The sequence below is a fragment of the Pinus tabuliformis genome, chromosome 6, assembly GCF_031772625.1.
Source record: "Pinus tabuliformis cultivar Carrire ecotype Pingquan chromosome 6, CPIR1, whole genome shotgun sequence".
NCBI lineage: Eukaryota > Viridiplantae > Streptophyta > Pinopsida > Pinales > Pinaceae > Pinus > Pinus tabuliformis.
Genome location: NC_142292.1, coordinates 1,244,897,206 through 1,244,923,717, shown reverse-complemented (window position 1 = coordinate 1,244,923,717; position 26,512 = coordinate 1,244,897,206). Strand labels below are relative to the sequence as shown.

Sequence of the window (26,512 nt, the reverse complement as noted above, 5' to 3'; positions counted from 1 at the left end):
ATTAAGAGTTCAATTGCAATCTTACTTTAGAGTTTAATCAATAAAATAAACCAAAAGCATTTTTCATCGCATTTACCTTACTTGCAAGTTTCCAATTTTTGCTTTCTTGATGGTTTAAAGTCTCACATGCAACATGTTCTCCTATTTTCAAAAAGCATTTCCTTTCATGCAAGTATTGTAATCTCCTTTGCAACAAATTAATTTTCTTATACTTGGAACATTGTCTACTTCAGCAAGCTCCATTTCATGTTGAATGATCATTTGTTCATGAATAGTCAACGAGTCTTATTTCCTTTTCAAATACTTTTATTTCATGTTGCAAAGCTAACTGCATGTTGGTTTAACCCTCATGTCTTTCTACCATCTTGTTTATATTTAGATCACTAATTGTGAATATTTTAGCAAAATATCTTCACATGCTTTGATTCATCAATTTGTTTATTTTAAAATCATTTATATATTTTGCATCTTATGCTAACAGTTTCTTGTTTCATTTTTCAGAGTTACTTTGTTTTCATTATTGGAAGCATTCTATCTTTATTTTGAGCAAATGTATCTTTTATTTTGTTGAGAAAATTCTATATAAAGCATTGATTTTATGGTTTCATCATGTTAATGATTTTCATTACTATTGCTCATATATCATTAAAAGTAATCAATTTTCGCTATAGCACTCTCTTAGAACCTCATATCACTTTTAACTTAAGTTTTCATTACGGACCACGCCCCTTAGCTAACCTAGGAGATAGCTTAGACGGAGAGAGTCGAGAACAGTGTGATAGCCCCTTCTCTAAGTTCTATGCCAGTGTGCCACCAACCACACCTTGTGGGGTTGAAGCCTTTTCTCACTAACCTGTAGGTAGGTGTAGGCGGCTAGAATAACATTGGGGAAGGCTTTAAAATTGGCTAAGTGTTGGCCAGAGTCAGTCAGTCAGGCAGAGGGATAAACTATACACTTGCAGGGTGTGCTCAAGCTTGGGCAAGCATTGTATTTCTTCTCTATTCTCTGATTAATCCAATATAGATAGTAAGGGGTTTTGAGCAGTTGTTTTCCCCTAGATAAATCTTTGCGCATGTGTGATGTTTCTTTTTGCATATATATGATTCTTGTTTTAGATGGTGAATTAACTTTCGCAAATCAATAGAGTAGCTTTAAGTCTTCTGATTTAGCAAATTTCATGAGCAATATTGAATCTACACATTAACTTCTACATGGTATCGGAGTTGGAATCACTGTAGAACAGAGATTTTGAAGTTGTCACTGCAAGAGATTAGAATTTGCAGATCAGGGTTGCAGGTTTTCTTCAGGACTGAGAAGATGGCTTTCAATGGACTAAGGCTTGAATATGCCTTTTAGGGAAGCTCGAATTATGTTGCTTGGAAGGACCGCATGGAGGCAGTACTGGAGGATAATGGGTTGAAGGAATTCATTGATAATGATATTCTGAAACCAACAGCATCTGATGCTAAGGATCTCGAGGAGAATCATATTAGAGGGAGTACAAGATCATATTGTCTCAAATCTCCACGGGAAAGAGACTATGTATGCAATGTGGCAAGCGCTGACAAATTTGTTCCAGAATAGTAGTGACCACAGGAAATTGGCACTCAAGGACAAGCTTCGAAATATCAAGATGCAGAGGAACGAAACTATTCCACGTAACTTGAGCAAGTTCACACAATGTCGTGATGAACTTGGTCAAGTTGGTGTTACTATAACAGAAGATGATTTGGTGAGCCTAGCCCTTCTAGGCCTTCCCAAGAGCTGGCACAACTACCAAGATTCGGTGAATGGGAGGGAGAAACTACCAAATTGGGAACGCCTATGGTCTGATTTGGTACAGGAGGAAATAAGGCAGAATACCAGAGACGGGACTTCATCCAAGAGCAAGGATGAGAAGAATTGTGCCTTAGCTAGAAAGGCAAAGAAAGGGAAAGGGAAGAAATCCCAATCCAAATCAGAATCTAGTCAAGGGGGCAAGAAGAAAGACTTGTCCAGAATCAAGTGCTTTCACTATCATGAATTTGAGCACTATGCCACAAAGTGTCCACACAAGAAGGCAAGCATGAAGACCACAGGAGCAGCGGATGAAGCCTTGGCTTCACAGTTCGAGCTTGATTTTACTCTCATTGCATGCATGGCCAGCGCAGTGCTGGGAAGTGTGTAGTATCTCGACAGCAATGCCTTGTTCCATATGACGGGGAATAGAGATTTTTCAGTGATTTGGAGGAGAAGGATCTCCAGATGCACATCGAGATGGATATGATGGAAGGTACAGCGCAACTGGGATTGATACAGTCACCTTTCAGAGGGAGTCGGGCTCCCCTCTCAAGCTCAAGGATGTGATGTTTGTTCTGGGTTTAAAGAAGAATCGTGTCTTCATTACAATTTTGGAAGATTGTGGCTACGATGTGATCTTCAGCGAAGGAAAGGCATTCCTTAAACACATTGCCACGGGACAGGTGAAGCAGATCGGGGTCCGTGTGAAGAACCTCTACAAGCTAGATGTGGAGGATTGTGTTGCATTGAGCACAAAGGCAGAGAAAGTTCATAGCCACAATGTTGACAAAATTTGGCATAGAAGACTTGGTCATTTGCATCATGGTGCTTCAAAGATTATGCAACAACTTACCACAGGCCTCCCCAAAGGAGCACTAGAGCAGCAGGACACATGCAAAGGGTGTACCTTGGGGAAGTACTAAAGCCATTTTTCATGATCGGAACAGCAGAGCACATGCAGTCCTTCAAAGGATCCACTCTGATGTTTGTGGACCTTTCTCGACAGCCTCCACTGTCAGGCACAAGTATTTTGTTATCTTTATTGATGACTATTCACAGAAGTGTTAGATCTTCTTCATGCGGAAGAAGGATGAGACTTTCTCCAAGTTCTTAGAGTTCAAGGCACTGGTGGAGAAAGAAATGGGCAAGAAGGTGAAGGCTCTCAGGAGCGATAATGGAGGTGAGTACATGTTGAATGAGTTTAAAAATTTATGTGCAAAAGAAGGCATTTGATGAGAGTTGACAGCACCCCACAACCCACAGCAAAATGGGGTGGCTGAGAGGAAGAACCGAAACATTGTGGGGGCAGCATAGGCAATGTTGCATAACCAAAGCCTACCTCTGCACTTGTGGGTTGAAGCATGCAACACAACGGTCTATTTGCAGAACAGGAGTCCACATTGGATTCTTGGTGTGATCAACCCAAAATAATTGTTGGATGCAGACAATTCAAGTTACCCAGTTGAGATGGAGATTCCAACACAGTGTACTATTTGTTGTAGCATATTCCAAAATGTACAAGGGGTGCATGTAGTCAGAAGAGACCTAAGGCCATTGCGCAATTCCAAAGTGTGAAATTCCTTAAAAAAAATAGGGGCAGTTTCCCAAGGGAACAACGCAAGGAAATAGGAGCTTGGGAAGACTTGAAAATTGGCTAAGTGTTGACCAGAGTCAATCAATCAAGCAGAGGGATAGACTAAACACTTGCAAGATGTGCTCAAGCTTGAGCAAGCATTACATTTCTTCTCTATTCTTTGATTAAAGCAATAGAGATAGTAAGGGGTTTTGAGCAGTTGTTTTCCCCTAGATAAATCTATATGCATGTGTGATGTTTCCTTTTGCATGTCTATGATTCTTGTTTTAGATGGTGAATTAACTTCCGCAGATCAGTAGAGTAGCTTCAGGTCTTGTGATTTAGCCAATTTCATGAGCAGTATTGAATCTACACATTAATTTCTATATCGGACTAATTTTATAGAATTTTTCGGGCGATATTCAGGCCTGAAATCCTCATTCTTATAGAAGGGTGAATTGCAAGTTAGCTAGGGAATTTGCGCCACTTTATGGGTTCAATTTTGGCTTTGAGGAGGGCCAAACCTTTTCTACGTATTTTCGGGTTTGAGGAGAGGAGCTCGCAGCTGCAATTTCAGAGCATTCTGGGCCTTATTTTGAGCAGAACATCCAATTCCATCTGGCAGTCTATAAGATATTTTCTAGACAGTGTGTATTATCAGTTTGGAGCCATTTCAGCATTTGGGTCAACGAGATTACGCTTGGGGTTTGCATAGCTTGCTTGGCAAGCCCAAGTTCCATTTTTCTCTCATCTTGTACTCAGATTTCCCCATATTAATAAAATGGCTCATATATTCTGCTCATATTTACTAGTGTTCTAATTTGGGTGCTTGATTTTTAAAATTGCTTCTTGTTCCTAGTTCATAGCTCTATATTTACTGTTATTTTCAAATTAGGAATATTACAGTGGTATCAAAGCATAATCATGGCCAGCTATGAGGAAGGTAGCAAGATCATGAAGGTGTTGAGCATATATGCATAATTATGGGTGAAACCATAGACAAACCCATGGCTCAAGCCTCAAGGAAGATTCAGTATGCAGGAATTTTGGGGTGGAATCTGCTGGAACAATGAGAGGTTAGCCCAATTGAGGAAGGTGACAGACCAAATCCATCCTCATCATTACAACAGAGACATTATAGGTGTGTAAGCCATGGGGGTGCATCCATTTACACCAAGTGGGGAAAATCAACAGAATCAAGGCACGAGACCTCCTCAAAAAGAATGGAGAGGACAAGGGTAGATAGAGAGTGAGACCAGGGAGTGCTTCAACTGGTGGAGACCTGGCTCTAGATATAAGGAGCCTGAGGAGGAGTTTAAGCATGAGGCAGAGGACACGCAGGAGCGCGAGGAGCACATTGATATACCCAGTGTGGCACGTGAGTCACCATTGTTGGAGAACTCTTTGATAGCAATGGTTAACACCTTAGTGGAGAGAGTAGAGCATACACCCATAGAGCCATTTGTTGATGAGGTGTTGTTCCTAGATGGGGTTCCAGGAGACACAGACGTACCCAAAGCCATGACTGAATTCCCAGACGGCAGCCACCTATAGCATCATGGAAAACACATAAAGGGACATGAGCTAGTCATAGAGGGGTAAACCTGACTCATGTTGAGCCCATGGTGGAGGAGGACAAGCAATCGTATTTTGGGCCATCCACTGATTTAGAGCAAACATATGCACAGACCGTCGGCAAATTTGCAATACTTCCAGAAAGTAGCTCTCTTTGGGCTTATATAGATGGGGCTTGCACCATTGCTAGGCTACCTTTGCACAGCAGAGAGAGATGCAGAATTACCCTGACAGATTTTATGTGTCGACCAAACCAATGAGATGAGGTGACACGAGCTGCGCACGAGGAAGAATTCGCAGGATGAGGGGCTAGTTTCGTGTACGATGTTTGTGCTTTCGATAACTTCCCTTGGGATTGGATGGCGAGAGATCCTGAGTTGGTACCCGGGGGAGTGGGCTAAGCATATGGAGTTAGTCAGAGGCCAGAGTGAGGGTCAGCAGGCGCAATCAGGCATATGGGCTACTGGAGGCCTAGGTTGGCATTGGGATCCCGGTGGGACTACCTACCATTTACCCAATACGCATAATGACTATGGCATCGGTGGCATACTTGACCCAGCGGTCAAGCATACGCAGTCACCAGGGGAGTTTCAGTTAGCGCCAGTGGCCAATCAGTTTGTGAGGGGACTCCATGGGTCATCTTGGTATGTTGGTTATGCATGGGGTGGTGATGTAGGTAGGATGTGGGTCAACGCGTATTATCTCAGCTTTAGGCCATGGCATCCTGTGGTGTGTAGGAGCGTACAGTGTCGAGAAGTGGTTTATAGGTGGGCATGGAGATGCATGGTGGTGTGTCGTAATGTGGTGGTTTGCGCTATGGAATAGGAGTGACTCACTTCACATTGAGTACACAGAGGAGTGTCTAGTACACTAACACAGACAGGGTACAGGATGGTACAACATTAGTAGTGGGTATACAGTGGTGTATAGGGATAGGCTGCAGTGTATAGTGGCATACTGAGGAGTATAGAGATACTCGGTGGTATGTAGGGGCGTACGGTACTGCACAGCGGGGTCTTGGAGTGTTTCCTCCAAGGCGACTTAGGGACAGGGACACCAAGCATACCTTTGGGTGTGGTTCACCCAGGATTGATGGGGATGCACATGAGCGACATTTGAGGGTATCCATAGGGACTCACATGCCTATCCCTATTCTACATCGCCTGTAGGCACAAATGATTTGGTCGTTTCCCCTGACACTCTAGGCATGAGCAGCAAGGTACGGGGAGCTCACCTATGATATTTGGATGGGACTCAGCATACTAGGGAAGAGACTTCTTAGCGGTGGCATTAGGTCAAGGCACAAACTAACAGGTACAAGTTTGGGGAGTGCGTGGATTGCTACAGAGGTAGCATACGTTCCATCCCTGTTAAATTATGGTATGTTCTATGCTTAGAACAGTTTACTTCAAATCTTTTTATTCGCCATTGTTTATCAATTAAATAAACATAAATTAAAGTGCAGATAGAACATTAAACGATCGACAGAAAACAAGCCAAGACAAGAGACACAATATGTGGCGGCTAGCCAGGGACAAATCCCAATGCGGGGAAACCCTTTGATCAATTCTTCTTTAATCTTCAATAGTTCAGCAGAGAGAAATAGTACAATTTAGAATTCTGTAATTTTATAACAGCGGCAGTAAACCCTAAATCAGCAAAGTCAAACTTGGTCAAAACAACCCCGAATTGACTTCTAGTCAACTTTAAGAACTCGATCTTCAATAGCTATCTTCAGCAGCCCAAAACAGTGCGCAATACTCAATCAAACAGCAGTCAAAGTTTAGCAATTTGCGATCAGCCCTTACCAGTCAACTTTCAGGTCAACGCTAATCAACATTTGTCAACGTAGCCCCCAAAAAAGTCAACGCAAGTCAGCCCTTGGTCAACACTCCATAAAACAGCCCAACACTTCATCAATGCAGCCCAGAAAGTCAACGCTGCCCTAAATCAGTCAACACTGCCCTAATTCAGTCAACACTACACTAATTCGTCCTTCTTGCACGTGTGAGAGAAGCTGCTTCTTTGCTAGCCCAATAAGATGAGGAGAGAGAAGATGAGTTGAGATGAGTTGAGTTGATAGTGAATCAACCTCACTTGTACTTATATGATTTGTCGCACATGTGTGCCACACATTTAGCTATTGGTCGACCTTGTCAATTTTTTCAAGTAAATACAAATAAATTCATATCTCCATAAATACTTGTCAGAATCGGATGATCTTTAAATCAATCCTACACCTCGCGACAAGAGGAATCTAGGAAAAATATCAATTGCCATAAATAAGGTGACCCACATGTAGTTTGGCCCTATTTGCCAATTTTAACACTCCCTCTCAACTAGGGAGAACTCCATCTGCTAATCCGTCTGACCGTCGGTACTATCCCTGCGATCAAATGCACTGCCTTGCACTGCTTGGCTCTGCTCTGCTGAACTATGAAGAGGAAGAAATGATCGAGGATGTATCATACCATCCTCCGCTGACCCAAAGTCAGTCTCAGAGTGTTTCATACCACTCTCACTGATCGTTGATCAGTGTCATTGATCCCAGATCAATGGAGGTCATCCTAGCATAAGGAGTAGGGTAGATACAACGATGTGTCCATCGATAGTACTAATAATGGTCCCTAACCCCATTTCCCTACTCATTGATCAGATGAGAGGTACTTCCCATGAGTCTCAAACTGCATGGGTAGGATGCCTCGACAGGAGAACTAATCATCCTATCTAGAGGAGAACGAATCATGTCCAACAGTCGCCACGGGAGAACTAATCATCCTGGCCCACAAGAGAACTAATCATCCTGTCCCACAGCTGCCACGGGGTGTCACAAGGGAAGGTTGAACCTTTCATCTTGTACAGAGCGCACCACCTAGGGAGGGTGAGTCGCCCTGTGGTCACATGTCGCTCCAAGAAGTACCTCGCGCCCCCCTGGAGCTCCCAGAGCTCAATGTATGCATCATACACGACCCTCATAAGAGGGTCTCTCAATGACACCAAGACGTTCTCGGAAAGTCAAGAATTTGACTTTTCCCAGGGGCTTCGTCAAAATGTCGGCGACCTGCTCATCTATACCGATATGTTGGAGCCTTATTGCTCCCCGCTGCACCATATCCCGGATATAGTGGTACCTGATATCGATATCCTTTGAGCGATCGTGAAATATAGGATTCTCTGATAAATGAATCCCACTCTGGTTGTCACACAGGATCACAATAGTATCCAATGTAAATCCAAACAACTCACTGAAGAGCTTCCGTAACTAAACCGCCTCACAAGAGGCCATACTAGCAGCAATGTATTCTGCCTCGGCGGTGCTCAAAGCCACCGACTTCTGCTTTCTACTCATCCAGGATATCAAGGCAAATCCCAAAGAGAAACGACGCCCAGAAGTGCTCTTTCGATCCACCACACTGCCTGCCCAATCAGCGTCAGTATGTCCATGTAGTCTCACATTTCCAACAGTGTATCTCAACCCATGAGTGATTGTGCCACGAAGATATCTCAACAGATTCTTGGCACCAATCCAATGTGTGTGGTGAGGCTCAACCATATGTTGACTCAATGTGTTGACTGCAAAACATATATCTGGACGGGAGTTCACCAAGAACATCAATGCTCCGATGAGTTGACGATACTCAGTAGCATTCTGTAAAACAGGTCCGGCAACACTACCACTTAACTTCTTGAAGTCAAGCTCCATCAAGGTAGTCACGGGCTTGCAGTCTATCATATCGAATCTCTCCAATATCTTCACCACACATTTACCTTGAGATAAAAAAATCTCCCCTGGTTTCTGCCAGACTTCCAGTCCTAAGAAATAGTGCATCAGTCCTAGGTCCTTCATCTCGAACTCAGAAGCCAAGTCCCTCTTACATTTGTGAATGAGAGGGTTTGTACCTGTCAGAAAGAGGTCATCAACGTACAACACCAGTATGAGAGGTTTCATCTTCAACCTTAAAGGAAAGGTTAGGGTCAGCTTCACTCCTAGTGAATCCCAGCTTCATCAAGTCTTTATCAATCCTCTCATACCACGCTCAGGGTGCTTGCTTTACCCTATAGAGGACTTTCTTCAACCTGCACACATGAGATTCCCGATCCTTCGGTTTGCTCCACATAGACTTCCTCTTTGATTGAACCATGCAAGAATGTGGTCTTGACATCCATCTGATGTAGGTTCCATCCTTGCGAAGCAACAAGGGCTATGATCAAACGAATGGTGGTATATCGGGCAACAGGTGCAAATATCTCATCATAGTCTATACCTTCCTTCTAAGAGAAGCCGCAAGCGACAAAACTAGCCTTATACTTTTTAGCACTTCCATCAGCTCCATGGATTATCTCGTAAAGCCATTTCGAAGTGACAACGACTTTGTCCTAGGGTCTGGAGACCACATCCCAGATATTGTTTTTCATGATGGACTCACATTCCTCAGTCATAGCATCCTTCCAGACTTGATGCTTGATAGCTTCTGCAAATGATGAAGGCTCATTTTGGATGATCATGCTCATGATGGTCAAGTATCCTTGATACCTGGTCGGCTTCTTACTTTCCCGAGAAGTCCCTCTAGGTGCAATGTGTCCTTCAGCGTCATCAAGTGTCCCCCTAAGCCATGAAGGTCTCTTCCTAGAAGAGGAAGGCTCTTGCGGAGGGGGATCAATAGGATCCATAGGTTCTTCCACATCGGACATCGTCTCATCTTCCTTTTCCTCTGGTTGCCTGGTGTCAACTTCTTTAGATTCCCTTAGAGTAGGAAGATTGTCAACTTTGCTAAGAGCCATATCTTCGTCAAAGGTGACATCATGGCTAATCTCAACTTCCCTTTGACCAACCACATAGAATCTATAGCCCTTAGTATTTTCACTATAGCCCACAAAGATTCCTTTCTTTCCAGATGAACCCAATTTATTCCTTTTCTCTTTCGGCACATGAAAATATACAGGACTTCCAAAAATTCTAAAATGAGATACCTCAGGTTTCTTACTAGTGAACATCTCTTCGGGAGCCTTGGAACACAATGCTTAATGAGGGCATCGGTTTTGCACATATACGGCGGTATTCACAGCTTCAGCCCATAGAAACTTCGGAAGTCTATGATCATGGAGCATAGCACGGACAGCTTCCACAATCGTACGATTCTTCCTTTCCGCCACACCATTTTGCTCAGGAGTATATGGTGTTGTAGTCTCCCTCTTAATGCCAACCTCGTTGCAAAAGTCATGAAACTCATTGGATTCATACTCAGCCCCATTATCAGTCCTTAAAGTCTTGATTTTCTTTTCGGTTTGATTCTCGATCAAGGCTTTGAAGTGACGAAACCAAGAGAACACTTCATCCTTCTTTTTCAAGAAGTATATCCAAGTCTTGCGAGAATAATCATCTGTAAAAGTGAGGTAATTTAAATATCCTCCCAAAGAGTTCACAGGCATCATACTAGATATGTCTGAGTGAACCAACTGCAACATATCGGAGGTCTTTCTTTGGCTTGAGGGGAATGGTCCCCTTTTGAGCTTTTGTTCGGCACATCTGGGACATACACCTTCTTGCTCTAATTTGAACTCGGGCATCCGGTTCACCATTTTTCTCACATCGGGTAGAGCTTTATAATGAAGGTGAGCATACCTTTGATGCCATAGTTCGAACTAAAGAGATGTGTCACAAGACATGACACCCAGCAGACTTCCTCCGACCTAATATAATGAATCAACTCAAAACCTAAGAGTGAAAGCATCTTTAAAGTTCTTTTTCCATACGCGTACCTTGCCATCGATGAAGGCCACCTTGTAGCCTTTGTCTCCATTGCCAACATGGACACCAGGTTCTTTTTTAGATCAAGTACATATAGGACTTCTTGTAAGTGAATTGTATTTCCCTGATTCAATTGAAGAGTGACATTCCCTACGCCTTTCACGAGAAATTTTGAGTTGTCCCCAAGAACAATTTCTAGGTTGGTCTCCTTCTCTATCAGATTCGAGAGAGCTTCTTTGTAACCAGTGAAGTGCCTTGAGGCAACTCTATCAATAAGCCAATTTCCCAGCGAATCTGGGGTAGCAGTAATAGAGAGCGCTGCTAGTAGATAATATTCATATTGCTTATTGTTAACAACATTAGATTCATACCTAGAGTTTCTTGCCTTCTTGAAGGGTTGACCTCTTCCTTGATTTCCACCATTCCTTTTACCTCTGCCATTGGACCTGCCATTCCTCTGATTGCCTTGAAAGTGATTTTGATCATCATCATGGTGTGAGTCCCTTTTATCAGGGCACTCCCTCGCATAGTGGCCCATTTTGTTGCAATTGTAACTTCGTCCTTTTCTTCCACCTTTCGGTCTGCCTTTCCTTTCGATGTAGCCTTGGAATGGTTTCTTCTTTTAGCATGAGAAGAAAAGGCAGAGGGATTGCCTTTAAGTGCGGGCATTTCTTGCTCTTCCATCCTTGTTTCTTCTTGAATGCATCTTGCCATCAATTCCTCAAATCCAAGAATTACATTATTGTTGTGAAGAGTAGTCCTGAATATATATCATTCAAGTGGCAGCCCTTCGAGAGTTGTGATAGTCATTTCCCTGTCAGGAACTACTTCCCCAATAGATAGGAGATCATTCTTGATCTCGGTGATCCTTAAAACATATGCTTGCATACTCTCATCTTTGCCCTTCTTAATTTCCTTCAGCTTATTTCTCAAGAGCAAAACTTGATTTGCATCATTAACTTTAAATAAACTCGCCAGTCTATCGTAGATTTCCTTGGAGGTGGTCAGCTCGGAAATATAGGCCACCAGGTGCTTGTCGATAGAGTCCCGGATGATCTTCTTTTCTTTGACTTCTCCCTTGGTCCACTTGTTCCTTGCAGCAACAGATACATTTGATGGAGGCTCAACAATTCTACCTCTCACATGGTCCAACACTTCTTGCTCTTCTAATGTCAGATCGAGAGACATCTTCCATCCATGATAGTCAGACTTCTCACGGAGTTTGTCTTCAGAGGGGAAGTGTACTGAGGACCCATGACTTCTTTAAGATTGCTTCAACAACCTTCGGTGATTGCTCTAGCTCTTGCTCTTGCTTGGGCTTTGTCTTCACCTCAGCTCTAATACCATGTTAAATTATGGTATGTTCTATGCTTAGAGCAGTTTACTTCAAATCTTTTTATTAGCCACTGTTTAGCAATCACATAAACATAAAGTAAAGTGCAGATAGAACATTAAACGATCTACAGAAAACAAGCTAAGACAAGACACACATGATGTGGTGGCTAGCCAGGGACAAACCCCAATGCGGAGAAACCCTTTGATCAATTCTTCTTTAATCTTCAATAGTTCAACAAAGAGAAATAGAACAATTCAGAATTCTGTAATTTTATAACAGCAGCAGCAAACCCTAAATCAGCGTAGTCAGCCTTGGTCAAAACAGCCCCGGATTGACTTCTAGTCAACTTGAATAACTCGGTCTTCAATAGCTATCTTCAGCAGCCCAAAACAGTCAGCAATACTCAATCAAACAGCAGTCAAAGTTCAACAATCTGCGGTCAGCCCTAACCAATCAACGTTGGTCAACATAGCCCCCAAAAAGTCAACGTAGGTCAGCCCTTGGTCAACACTCCATAAAACAGCCCAGCACTTGCTCAACGCAGCCTAGAAAGTCAACGTTGCCCTAATTCAGTCAACGCTGCCCTAATTCATCCTTCTTGCACGTGTGAGGGAAGTTGCTCCTTTGCTGACCCAATAAGATGAGGAGAGAGAAAATGAGTTGAGATGAGATGAGTTGATAATGAATCAACCTCACTTGTACTTATATGATTTGTTGGGCATGTGTGCCACACATTTAGTTCTTGACTGACCTTGACAATTTGTCAAGTAAATACAAATAAATTCATATCTCCATAAATACTTGTCGAAATCGGATATCTTTAAATCAATCCTACACCTCTCAACAAGAGGAATCTAGGTAAAATATCAGCTGCCATAAATAAGGTGACCCACATGGAGTTTGGCCCTAGTTGCCAATTTTAACAATCCTTGAGTTCACACTTAAGGGGATGCATGACACATTTTGGGCAAGGCATTCTGAGGTGTCATAGGAGCATATACAACAGGTAGTTGACCTTTCTTATGGGTGGATGTTTAGTCTCCAGGAAGTATCGGAATGCACTTTTAGTAGACAGAATAGCAGATCCCACGATGTGGTATGGTGGGCGCAGGGCAGTTTTGTGTGCGCTATATTGATTCATGTTGTGTGGAGCCTATATATTGATTGCATGCAAGGAGCAGAAACGTGGAGCAGGTGGATTTCAGTAGTCATCAAGACTATGCCACAACAGATCTGGTTATGGGATCCAGAGATTCGGTTCGCTGACAAGCCACTCGATTTCGTGGGGAGCAGGATTGGAGCAGAGTGTCATCTAGCTCATTTTGGGTTGACACATGGGGGATCGTTGGGGTCTCCATTGTATGGAAAGGCAAGTTTTTCCAGTTGCAATTCAAGATTGGGATTAGCAATGGAAAGGTAGATATTTACATCATACAAATACCTAGGCAGGATGAGCCTGGCCTTCATCGATATTTTGCCACCGAGCTTCAAGGGAGGAGGATATAGTGTGTGCCCAATGGGCAGCCTGTTAGAATCAGAGTGGCATAGCAATAGCATGGTGGCACCCTTCTGATACTAGCATGGGACCTAGGCATCACAGTATGTAACAGCGCAGCAACGTTTAAGGATGAGTTGGCTACTACAGGGGAAGATCATTCAAATCTTCCATTGGGCTTTAGTGACTCGTTGATGGCATGGAGAACTTCATCAGCATGGCACGTTGGTCAACAGGAGGACATCAGGGGAAGCTCATGAGGGTGAGACTTCATCCCCACAGGGATTGGATTGAATCTTCAAGAGTTTACCCCTGGACTACATGAGGTGGACTACTCAGTAGGGAAGCTCCATGCGGAGTTGGACAGAGTCCTACATTATCATGATGCTCTACTTAGTGGCGGTAAGCAAAGGACGTCTAGTGCATATGTTAAGTCAGACAGTGATTGGAGCCAAGGAAGCTTCATGTTGATCAGGATGGCTTGGGATCCTGGTATCGAGGTATTTCCCCATGGCAGGACAGTGCAAAGATCAAAAATGACTCAATGGCACATTTGGGACCATGGTATTGCTTGCAGTAACTATTTGGGTCAGCGGATCGAGACGATGCTTGTTCAGGTATTGCTCAAGGAGAAGCAATTTTTGGTGGGGAGCACTGTGATATCCCCAATTTTGATTTTCCGCATTAGAGACAATTTTGGAGAAGGGGAGAAATTTCCGACATTGGGGCTTAGGAGGAAAAAAGAAAATTATAGCTTTAGTGGAGAGTGGGGACCACAAGGAGAGAAAATTCGACCCAAGTGGCAATTCGCACTAGTGAGAAGAGAGAGAGAAAGGAAGGGGTGCGAATTAGTGGAAGGTGGGGACCACCAAGGGAGAGAGGGCCAATAATTATAAATAGAGCTTAGAGGCCTCCATTTGGTATCTTTGATCATTTGACAATTTAACATTAGTTCTCTTATGTTCCGTAGCCAAGACACTCATATTGTTCAACACAAGGAATTTCCGAGCGAAAATTCCACCCTCATTTCAGAGAACTTCGATTGTCTCCCTAATGAGGCAATTTGGGGAGCTCAACTCAAAGTTTCCATTGGGCATAATCGCAAGTTACTTCAGCTAGTACATGTTCTTTCCAAGGCGTAGAGGTGGCTCGAATTGCTTGTGGGGAGATCAGTTACGGAGGAGTGGAACACCAGAGTGGTGGCTTGAATTGTTTGTGGAGAGATCAGTTACGAAGTAGTAGAACACCAGAGGATTTATCTGTATTTTCCCTTATTCTAGCCGGAGATTTTTATGGTTATTAGCAGGGCTGAGTTTGAGGGAATCCTTGGGGTTGAAATTCTACATTTCTGGAAGTGTGCAGGGGTCTCCAGGCAAGCTTGCACAAAGGCTGGAGGTATAGAGGTTAAGGAGAGATAAGGGTTGGAGATTGGAGGTATTCCTCAACGGAGAATTTAGCCAGAGTTGGGATAGATTTCCAGTGGTGGATTTGGGCCTAATTCAGCAGTATCAGTATTGTGGGGCATTTTCTGGCCAAATTGGGCGATTTGCACTTGTTGGGGGTCACCGGGGGTCGGTGGATTCAGCCCAAACCCTTTCTGGGTTTTTGTGGGTTTGGTGATAGAAGTCTAGGACTAATTTTATAGAATTTTATGGGCAATATTCATGCCGGAAATCATCATTCTTATAGCAGGTCGAATTCATAGTTAGTTGGGGAATTTGCACCACTTTGTGGGTTCAATTTTGGCTTGGAGATAGGTCAAATTTTTTCCAAGTATTTTTGGGTTTGAGGAAAGGAGCTCAGGGCTGCAATTTCAGAGCATTCCTGGCTTTATTTTGAGCAGAACGTCCAATTCCATTTAACAGTCTATAGGAGATTTTCTGGGCAGTGCGTATTATCAGTTTGGAGCCATTTCAGCAGTTGGGTCAGCGAGATTTCACCTAGGGTTTGCATAGCTTGCTTGGAAAGCCCAGGTTCCATTGTTCTCTCATTTTGTACTCATATTTCCCCATATTAATAAAATGGCTCATATATTCTGCTCATATTTACTGGTGTTCTAATTTGGGTGCTTGATTTTATATTTTGCTTCTTGTTCCTAGTTCATAGCTCTATATTTACTATTATTCTCCAATTAGGAATGTTACACATCCATGCAATGCTGAGTTGACATTTCTGAGTCCAGCACTTAAAGCAGACAGACATGAATTCCAAGCTTCATGCCAGCTCTGGCGGAAGTAGTTTCTCATCTGGTTCAGAGATTGGAATGTTTTTGTTTTACTAGTAGATATACCATGTAAACTGTGTAAGCAGGTTACACAAGCCTGGAGGATTTGTGTCAGTCAATGTTGCACAAAAGGATGCAGTGTGAGCCCCTTCCTCTTGTCTCACCCTTCTTGGGTAACTCATTGGCTTTCATAAGTTTGATTCAAGAGTGAATTTTGAGTCAAGCTATACCAATCAAAAGAGCAAACTTCTTTATGTGCATAAGCATATCTCTGCACATAGGCATGCATATCCAATATCCAAAGGACTGTCTCTGTATTTGTATGTGTGTGACATTGCAAGCCATTCAGCACACCATCTATCTAATGCATAATTCCATTCTTTTAGTTTGGACACAACCAGAAATGAGCAAAACAAAAGAAATGGCTCACCGTATTCTGTTATAACTGCTTTTTGAAAATCCCATTACAGAATTGAACAGTAGACAAGTAAAAATAATATTTACCTTGGAAGAACTTTGATCAGCTTCTCCAGCATCATCACAAAGAACAATTGGCTTATTTGGAGGAACTCTACCATGCCTGCGACGGGGATTGTGCTCTGCTGATGTCCTTCCTGTAACTGCAGTGATTGGAATCAATATAAAAACAACAAACATTATTAACATAAATCTCCTTCCTGTCAGCACATCAGATGTTTATGAATGCAGCCTACTGAGAATACGCAGAATCCATTTCTCCTAAAACATACACTTGATAACCAAAAGAATGGACAAAACCTATCAGAAATGACCAACAAGAGAACAATGATACATGCACAGAACAACCATAGGGAATTTACTCCTCAACAAAATAACAACCATAGAGAATATACTTCTCAACAAAATAAAGTATAAGATGAGTTTCCAGAAACTCCAGTATGCTACTTAACTCAGATATACAGCACAAAATCTGTAATGAATCGAGAGCACAATGTTTAAAAATCTGGGTTTACGCTAAATAGAACCAGTGAGGTTAGCCAGAAAAAAAAATCAAGAAAACACACCAGCCAATTCTTTCCAGTCAATTTAGTGAAGACTTAAATAGGTGTTGATCAAGTGTAGAACATTGAGCGACTGGTTTACAAGTGAATTACACTCCAATCATTATAAATCTCAATTCATAGAAATGCAGCGTAAATAATTGATTGTTCATGTTGTATATATTGCTAAAACATTGCACTACAACAAAAGGGCCTTGTAATCTTCCAATTACAAATTAATGAACACAAACATGTATCAGCATTTTGGTCCCACCTATATGCATGTATAAGCAATTTATTCGTATTGGAGGACATGACAATACTTTCTCTGAGGCAAGAAACATGCAACCTGACTACACACTTGTTAGCAATAATAATAATGTCATTATTAGTGATACCACAGGTGAATTTAGTTCACTGAAATGTAATAATGCCTAGCGTCCAAATATTTATCCGTGAAGAATATATAAGCTGCAGAAACCTAGCTGCAACAGTCAGGTTATAGGACTAAATTTTGCTGTAAATATCCACAGCAAAGTCCAAGGTTCCAACTCAATTACACGCATTTAATACATTCCCCTGACAAACAAAGCCTATCATAGCACTATCCATTATGAAACATATAACATTGACCATGATTCAAAAAGCGCAAAACATAATAACCATCAAAATGGAATGCACCAAAATGAAAAACACTGCAAGAATATGATAGACAATGACATCACACCATGCTCACGGCTCTAGATACCACTCAGACATTATTATTTTGGCATTGAAGTTCTGGATAAAAATGAGGAAGAGTTCAATTAAATCATGTTGAAGTGTTAACACAACTACACTTGGTCACTGACCAGTAGTCCAACTGAATAGTCCTTTTTGGGTAAGAATGATTTTAGGAACACAACTAATACAATTGGAGAATTTATCTAAATAACTAAAGGACAAAGGTCAAGGCTTTAGTTCGTTGTCCTTGAATAATTTTAATATGTATTTAGGGAAAGGTTCATCAAAAGCAATGCTGTTGAACCTCTCTTAGTTAATTTGCAAACAGACTTGGAGTACAAGAATGTTCTGTTTACATGCAGATCTTGCCAGGCATGGGATCAGCTTGCCACAAAATGTCAACTAAGGAGTGGAAATTTTAAAGGCAGGAACCTAAATCAGAAATGGTTTCAAAGAAGTTTGGTAGTAACAGAGAGACAAGTTCCAGAAGTGGAATCAAGTTGTCACCAAAGCTTTCATGATTTAAAGGAAGATACACCTTGGGAGAGACTCTTGCAAAAGACCGACCTTTCTCCAATGCTTTGGTGTATGAAGTAGCAAATCAAGGATTAACGTAGAGCAGACATTGTTGAGATTATGGCTAGTCATCCCTTGAGGCCACATCCCAACCCTTTATTTGATGCATTGGTGGCTTTATTGAGCCTACAGATGGGTAATTAACTCTAAACTCTAATCTAGGTGTATAAATATATCACCCTCCTTACCTGTAAATCATTCACTCGAGTTATTACTTGTTAAAAGCATAAGGGCGATCTTCTACAGCACTTCTCTGGTTAATGTGCTTGGGTATTCAATCTCTCTTGTGTTCATCATTTGAGTGATGATTTTTCTGCTGTGGCTGGACAAGGGTTTATTGAAGATTTCACCAAGGATCCACTATCTTATGATCTCAACATGGTACCAGAGCTACTATAGACACTTCTCTCTATATTCAGCACTGTTTCAGGGCTGTTCCAGGCCTGAAACTAGAGTTTCCAGCACTGTTTAAGGGTCATTTCAGGTCTACGACTACGTTTTCACTGCTCCCTTTTTGGACAGCAAGCAATTTTTAAGGTCTTCTACCCTCGTTTCCAGCAGCACCCTCCTTCCTTGGCTGTACGTTGGCATTTTTCAGCAGAATTAAGGGGCTATTTTGCAGATCTGTGCCCTCTTTAGGGCAGCACATTCATTTTTCTTTCTTGCGGCCAATCTATTGCAAGTTTTAAGGGCAACATTGATGTCCTGGATGTTAAACGGTTGTTTCTCTGTCTTAATGAGTCCATCTGCCATGTGGGTTGATCAATTGACAACCCTTCTTCATAGTAAAGGCTTGTGGATGTATTTGGAGTAACCACTTCATGTTGAAGATGATGACAGTTATGATCTAGTATGTTTGAGAAAAGATGAAACCCCAGTGTTGATCACTCTTTAATATTTATGTGGAGCCAGGCCATGTTTATACCAGCAAGGGTAGCAAAAGTTTGAAGCAGATTTAGGATGCTTTCCACAATTTATTTGCTGCAATGAACACTACTCATATTAATCAACTTGTATCTGATCTCCACCATCAAATTTCCAGGTTCAAGAACCTAAAAGCTGACATTGTTAAATCCAATGGACAAGATAATCAAGATTCTGAGTATATCAGTATTGTCCTTAATAACCTTTCTCCTGAATTTAGAAATTTTGCTATCATCGTTTACAGCATTCCTCTTTTCCTCAAGGCACCTAACTTCACCTACTTTAGAGGATTTATTTTCTAGCCTTCTCTAGCATCAAGTAAACTTGGGGAATTTGGGTGAACCACCCTCTAGAGATCAGGCCCATTCTAAGCTTTCTACCTTGTGCATACATGAGGCTAAAGGAGATACTTCCAAATCTTCAAGGAAGAAGAGGACAAGCTGCTCTTATTACCATAGAGGGGGGCATACTTTCAAAATTTGTCTCTCCATCTTCGAAAGATTAAAGAAATTGTTTGACAAACAGCTAGCAACAATGCCCTCTTCAAAAAAAAGGCAGGTAAGCCTGCACATTTAGCTATGCACTCTGCTTTACGATCCTTCACCTATTCGCGGGGATGGATTGCAGATTTTGGTGCAACTAGACATATGATAAAGCACCAGCACCTACTCTCTGACTACAATGATCAACATAAACGTGAGAAGGTAACTATCAAGGATGACTCAAATCTCCAAACCTTTTATGGTGGCACTGTTGTTACTAATATTACTAAATCTGGGGATGTTCTTCACGTTCCTAGAGTGGGATCAATTCTATTATCCAATTATCACATCACATACACCAACAAAAAAGTAGAATTTTGTCTGAATAGATGGATTGTTAAAGACAAACGATAGATTCAAAGTTGTTGCTGTCAGTTATTGTGATGAATCCGAGCATATGTTCAGGTTGGGGAAATCTTGTTCACCCCCAACTTTTAATAAATTCATTACAAAGGTAGCAAATGCAAATGATGATAGTAAGTTAGGCCAGTTCCTCTTGGTCTAGATCCTTGAGACACGTGAGCCATCTTTGCCTAGTTGAGGATCTTCCACAAAGAAACCGTCCTAATAGTGTTTGTGAGGGCTGTGTGATGAGTAAATGTAATATTCCTACTTAGTGTTTCGCTAAGTGAATATCGAATTTTGCTCAATTTTGGTGTATTGCATTATTTCACTTAGGAGAAGCGGGCTTAGGGGACCCACATTCGATTTTTGGCATGGGAAGCACCGCAACATTAGAGTTCGATGGAAAGATTGCGGCTTTGGTGGAGTGTGGGGCCCACCATAAAGTAATTTCGGCCCACATGGAGAGCACACTCTCATTGGAGCGAAATTGGTGGGGGAAATTCGATGTTGGCCCGCATGGGCAGCCTTGGAGGCAATCGACAAAAGCAAGAAGGGGCTCTCATTATCATTTTCAGAATTTGTCTTTTGACAAGAGCACACTTGAGCAGTGAGCCAAGTCTGCATGTGTTGTTTAGCACACCAGGTGTTTCCGAGTGGAAATCCCAACCCTTGTTTGGAGTGGTCATGAAACTCTGGATTTTTATAGAGCTTGATGCAACTCTGATTAATACAATATCGTGGGCTCCAACCTCTGACTAAACAACCCGGCAAATAGCTTCCTCAACCAAATAGCCTCGCAAATTGCCAAGCTAGTAGCCATGTACTCGGCCTCAGCTGAACTCAATGCCACTGACCTCTGCTTCTTGCTAAACCAGGAAACAATTGTTAACCCAGCACTAAATTCACAACCTGAAGTGCTCTTCCTATCTACTGAACCCCTTGCCCAAACTGCATCTATGAATCCCCGAAGACTCACTCAATCAACCTGCATGTACAACAAACCATAATTTGTCGTGCCACTAAGATACCTCAACACGCACTTGGCAGCAACCCAATGCACTCTGGTCAACTCAGCCATTAACTGGCTCAACTAGTTAACTACAAAGCAAATATTTGGTCGTGTGTTCACAGGATACATCAACGACCCTATGAGTTGCCTGCATAGAGTGGCATCCACTCGCTCACCTCTGGTAGCATCTACCTTCCTCCAGTTTGTGACTAGAGGCATGGTCATCAGCCCTACAATCCTGCATGTGGAACCTCTTGAGAATCTCCTATGTGTACATGCCATGTCCCAAGAATATCTACCCATCACCCTGCCAAACCTCCAGCCCAGAATAATAACGCATAAGCCCTATATCCTTCATCTCAAACTCTTCTGCAAGATCTCTCTTGCAATGACGAAAGAGCCCCTCGTCCCCTGTCGATATCAAATCATCAACATACAACACAAGAATGAGAGATTGTCCCTCAACAACAATATAGTACAAGTTGGGGTCAACTTCACTCTTGGTGAAGCCCAATCCGCGAAGGTAGTTGTTTATCCGAGCATAGCATGCCCTCAATGTCTGCTTGAGCCCATAAAGAGCTCTCCTCAGCCTACAAACATGTGCGTCTCTGTTGAAAGTCTCAAATCCCTCAGGTTGCTCAACATAAATATCTTCCTCAACAACTATGTTAAGGAAGGCAGTCTTTACGTCCATGTGGTGGATCCTCCACCCCATCTGTGATGTAATCGCCAAAATAGTCCTAATGGACAAATATCAAGTCATTGGTGCGAACATCTCATCGTAGTCAATTCCTTCGACTTGAGAGAACCCTTTTGCCATGAATCTAGCCTTACACTTCTCCACACTCCCATCAACTGCGAGCTTGATCTTGTACACCCAACATGATCCAACAATTAATTTGCCATTTAGTCTTGGCACTCTCCTAGACATCATTTTGCATGATTGAAGAGTACTCCTCCACCATAGCATCACGCCAAACTTGCTGAGAGGTTGCCTCCTTGTAATAAGAAGGCTTTGAGTCTATCACCTCAGTCATAAGTGCCATGTACCCTGTATATATTTGTGGCAATTTACTATGTCTGAATGTGGTACTAAGAGGTCCAACTCTCTTTTGAGCCTCCCTAATCAACTCGTTTGCTCACTTGGCTCAAACTCTCCATGTACAAGGAGACAATGGCTGAGTGGAGTCCACTCACTCTGCTCTCTCCTCCCGTACTTGCACTTTCTTTTCATCTCCATGCTGCTTTGCTAATCCAACAATTGGTTATGGCAATGTCTACGGGGTTGACTAGGCCTCTTGCTTGGGAGCATATTGCTCCTCCTCCTATGATGTACCCTGCTCATGCTCCAAGGACTTCTTGAGATCCCTTGCTCAAACTTCACATCACGAATGATCATTGTCTTGTTGGGTGTTAGAATATACACCCTGTACGCCTTAGATGTCTCACTGTAGCCCACAAAAATTCCCTTCTCTGTTGTGGGCTCGAGCTTGTTCCAACTATCCAAAGACACATGGCAGTAAACAAGACTACCAAAAATCTGGAAGTGAGACACGTCAAGCTTCTTGCTTGTGAAAGCCTCCTTTGGTGTGACTCTGCCTAGCACCATATGTGGACTCCTGTTCTACAAAAAAGACTGCAGTGTTGCATGCCTCTACCCAACAAAATATGGGTAGTCCCTGGCCATGCAACATAGCGCTGGCTGCCCCAACAATGCTTTAATTCTTGCACTCAGCCACCCAATTCTGCTGAGGGTTATGAGGTGCAGTGAGATCACTCGTTATGCCCTCCTTAGCACACAAGTCTCTAAAAGCATTGGATATGTACTCCCCACCATTTTCTGACCTCAACGCCTTCATCCTCCTACCAGTCCAGTTCTCCACCGAGACTTTGAACTCCACGAACTTCAAGAAGACCTGATGTTTCTTCTTCATGAAGAAGATCCATGTCTTTCTAGAGTGGTCATCAATAAAGGTGACATAATATCAGTATCCCATTAGGGATGGAGAGGAAAATTGTTTGCATACATCTGAATGTACCAGCTCCAAGATACTCTTGGTCCTGTTGTCTCTGTTGGAAAAGGATGTCTTGGCATACTTTGCAAGTGTGCAACCCTTGCACATGTCATGCTGATCTACACTGTACTATGGTAACCCTGTGGCAATCTGCCTAAAAATGTTCAACACACCATGGTGTAAGTGACCCATTCGCCCATGCCAAAACTCCCCAAGGCCACATCTATGAGCACTGATCTCACTACTGCTCATGGTCGCTTTTGTCTCAAACTGTAGCCTGTAGAGGTTGTTCACCTTAACTCCAATTTGCTTAACTTCTCTGAAGTTGAGATGCTTGATGAAGGCCTTCCCTCTGATGAAGATAGCCTCAAACCCTTGCCTCTCCAAGGCTGAGACTGAAACCAAGTTTTTCTTCAACCCTAGGACATAGATGATGTTGAGATTTGTAGCTTGGGAGTTACTTCAAACCCTAGGCTTGAGGGTTTTGTAGGAATGGGCACACAAATATGTTTGTGGGCTTTGCACCCAAGCATGTGGGTGTGAATCTGGGAGGATTTTTGGACATGTGGTGATTTGAGATGATAGAGGACCTCTAGAGCAACCTGTTGAGATATCTAGGGCATCATTAGTAGGTGATTTCTCTTCATCAGTAATTGGTTGAGTATTTTTACTTCATTAGATTAGGATATTCTCTTTGCTTAAGTTATTATTCTTCTTCATCAAACAGCTACCAATGCATTAACATAAATAGGCAATAGACACAAAATGTAGGCTATGAACCAAGGCCAAAACCTCTCACTCTTTGAGAGGAAAACCCGCACAAATTCTACTTATAGAGATTCCAATTAACAAATACCAAGACCAAAACCCTTGACCTATTAGCCACTGCAAGACCAAGACACTAGATCTCTTGACTGTGTTCTCTTCTTCTTCACTCTTCTTCCTCTTCGACCTTCTTAGCTTCAAGATAGTTGTCACCACCGAGACCTTCTTATTGCCTTCATATCGAGATTTCCTTTCTGTGAGACCTCCTTGTTGTCATCTTACTTCTGTGATGGCATCGACCTCTTTCCCTTGAGATAGTATTGATATCCTTCCTTTAAGGTAGCACCGAGACCTTAAACTGAGGTTCCACCAAATCACTGTAATATGTTACTGAATTGCAGCTCCTCCATAATCATGACACCGAACTGTACTTCGCATCACTTGTAGTCTTCTTATCACTATGCTTGGTTACCCAAACTCAAAGGGATCTGAATTCCCTTGACTATATCTATCCACCCAAAACATAGATCTGAACTACTTGTTGGATGTAATAGAGGTTCGAACTTATCACTGTTATATCCATCCGAAAATCTCAGAGGTATATGCGAATTTATGTCTATGTAATGTGAAGAGCCTTCACACATATTTATAGTGATTGCCCTCTATAAATAAGCCGACATGTATGTATGAATAAGTGTGTCTCCTTAATTGTGAGTCGACATGAGTTTTGCTTCATCTTGAGACTAACATGGGAAGAGGAGGACTAATGCTTGTTGTTGGAGGGCTTTATAGACTTATATACATTTGACACATACCCAAGAAGGGCTTCTCCATACATGACATTGACTCTTTGACTCTAATGATAAATCCTAAAGCTCTTAATGGGAGCCAACTAGATAAAAACTCTTGCTCATGAAACCCATGAAGCAAGGCATTACAAAAATAATTTTATTCTCTTCGTTTCATCATTTACAAAGATCATAATGTCATTATGAAGACCGAACTTAGTTAAACTTTACAACACTCCCTCTTAACTAGGGAGGTATTCATAATGGTACTTGGTCATTCTTAGTCTAAAGAATTTCTCATAAGAAGAATCGAATTGGTAACCCATTTGTTTAGCATCATATCAACCAGCATTGTCACATAGCAAGGCTTTGACTAACAACTCTATCTCTCCATGAGATCCGAGCACAATGTTGGCGAGACCTAATGATTTATAGACACCCTCATCATCATTGTCTCTCTCGGAACATACCCCACCCGAGTTCTCAAGGTGTGTTCCATGAGGACTATTCTTATCTTGGTCTCCCCAACCCTCTTATTTTAGATGCCCTATCACATCATCAAAAAGTATCGGATGCCAAATGATTACCCAATCCTCTATTCTATCTTCTCAAGTGAAGACAAGAATAATGTGTCTATCTCTCTCCCTCTCAATTAGGGAGGACAAATTTTACTCATACCTAAGCTCCTTCTTGGCTTAGGAATTTCCAAGTTTCTATCAAGTAAGAAACTTGTTTCTAGGCTCCCTCTTAATTAGGGATGTACAGAAGCTCCTCGGGTGGGACAACTAGTTGCTAGAGGAACTCCTCCTTCCGATGTCATGTATTTTCCTTTATTCAAGGAGTCTTCTTGCTTTGGGGACTTCTACATAGGGCACAGACCATCTATCACTTTCATCCATGAGTTAGTCAGGTCATCATCCCTCTCATCAGAAAGTGAACTATTGGTATATATCTAGTATTGCTTCATGCCATGTTGCTTCGTTTGGCAGACCTGCATAAACCCATCCAAATATTTGTTCAATAAGAAATGAACACTTAAATCAAAATTACCTTTGTGATGGTCTTTCATCATGACATCTTCCAATGTGCATCAGCATCCTGCATACATGTTGACATATCTCCCAAAGATATCAAGGGTCTCCATCTTTTTCAGACTTCCATTAGAGTCTTCATATATTTCTGGGAAATTCCCTAGTCAAGTCTTCTTGGTCTTTCGAAGGTTGATTGCCTTTACCATGGTTGCATATCTCACGATCTCTCCCTTTCTTTCTTCACACATTTCATTCCCAGGAGCTTCCAACGAAAGTTCCTCAATTGTACTCAACCATCTCATACTTCATATGAGGGCATAATATATTGATTTCATCTAGTGCGACCCATGCCTTCCAGCAACCTTTCATAGGAGGAGATTCCTTTCCTTTGATCATGATTCTCAAGATAGAGCAGTGATCCATGTTACCTACAACCAAAACAACATGACTTTATAATATTGTTACATACCTTATTTACCTTTAGGTCATCTAGGCTTCTTCAGCAACTTCCTTGATTGAAAAAAGCTTTAACCCCTTGATCCGCCTCATCATCCAATGAATTCCACAAGTTGGAGTTCCTGATGAAACACTTGCTTCCTTTCTAGATTGGTGAACCCTTCGATGAGGATTCCATCAGAGAATCTTGAGGATCTTGCATATCCCTATCCAGCAGATGTTTCCTTTTAATGTATGATGAGACTTGTCCTGGATGACTTCTTCCTTTTCTTCAGTTTCTAACAAGGTTCCCAAGAGCTATAACCTTCTCAGTTGACTGCCATAGATTTTTGTTCCAACTACCCTTCATGTTTTCTTATGGTGATGTCACAAGCTCTTGCTTCAAATGCTTTTCCTCTCTTTTGACAAATGTCTGAATACTTCTTGCCCTCAACATGTCTTCTTCTATCTTGCATAAAAACCATAAGTTGTTGAATGGGATAGCCTTCTTATCCTCACAGACATTTGTTACCTTGTTCATCAGTTAGTTGTATGGAAATTATCTCATCCCAGATCTTGCACTTTCGATCTTATGAAGATAACCTTTT

General features: G+C 42.0%; 1 protein-coding gene across 2 annotated transcripts in view; it reads right to left on the bottom strand.

Moving 5' to 3' along the window:
* The window catches only part of LOC149263190 (uncharacterized), a 141,010-nt gene that overhangs the window by 67,024 nt on the left and 47,474 nt on the right, over window positions 1–26,512 (bottom strand). Inside the window, exon 4 of one of the 2 annotated variants that reach the window (XM_089425917.1) lies at window positions 16,237–16,346. In XM_089425917.1, the coding sequence (XP_089282043.1) occupies window positions 16,237–16,346 (110 nt within the window). Of the gene's footprint in view, window positions 1–16,236; window positions 16,353–26,512 lie in introns of both variants that reach the window. The other variant, XM_089425913.1, reaches the window with a different exon arrangement.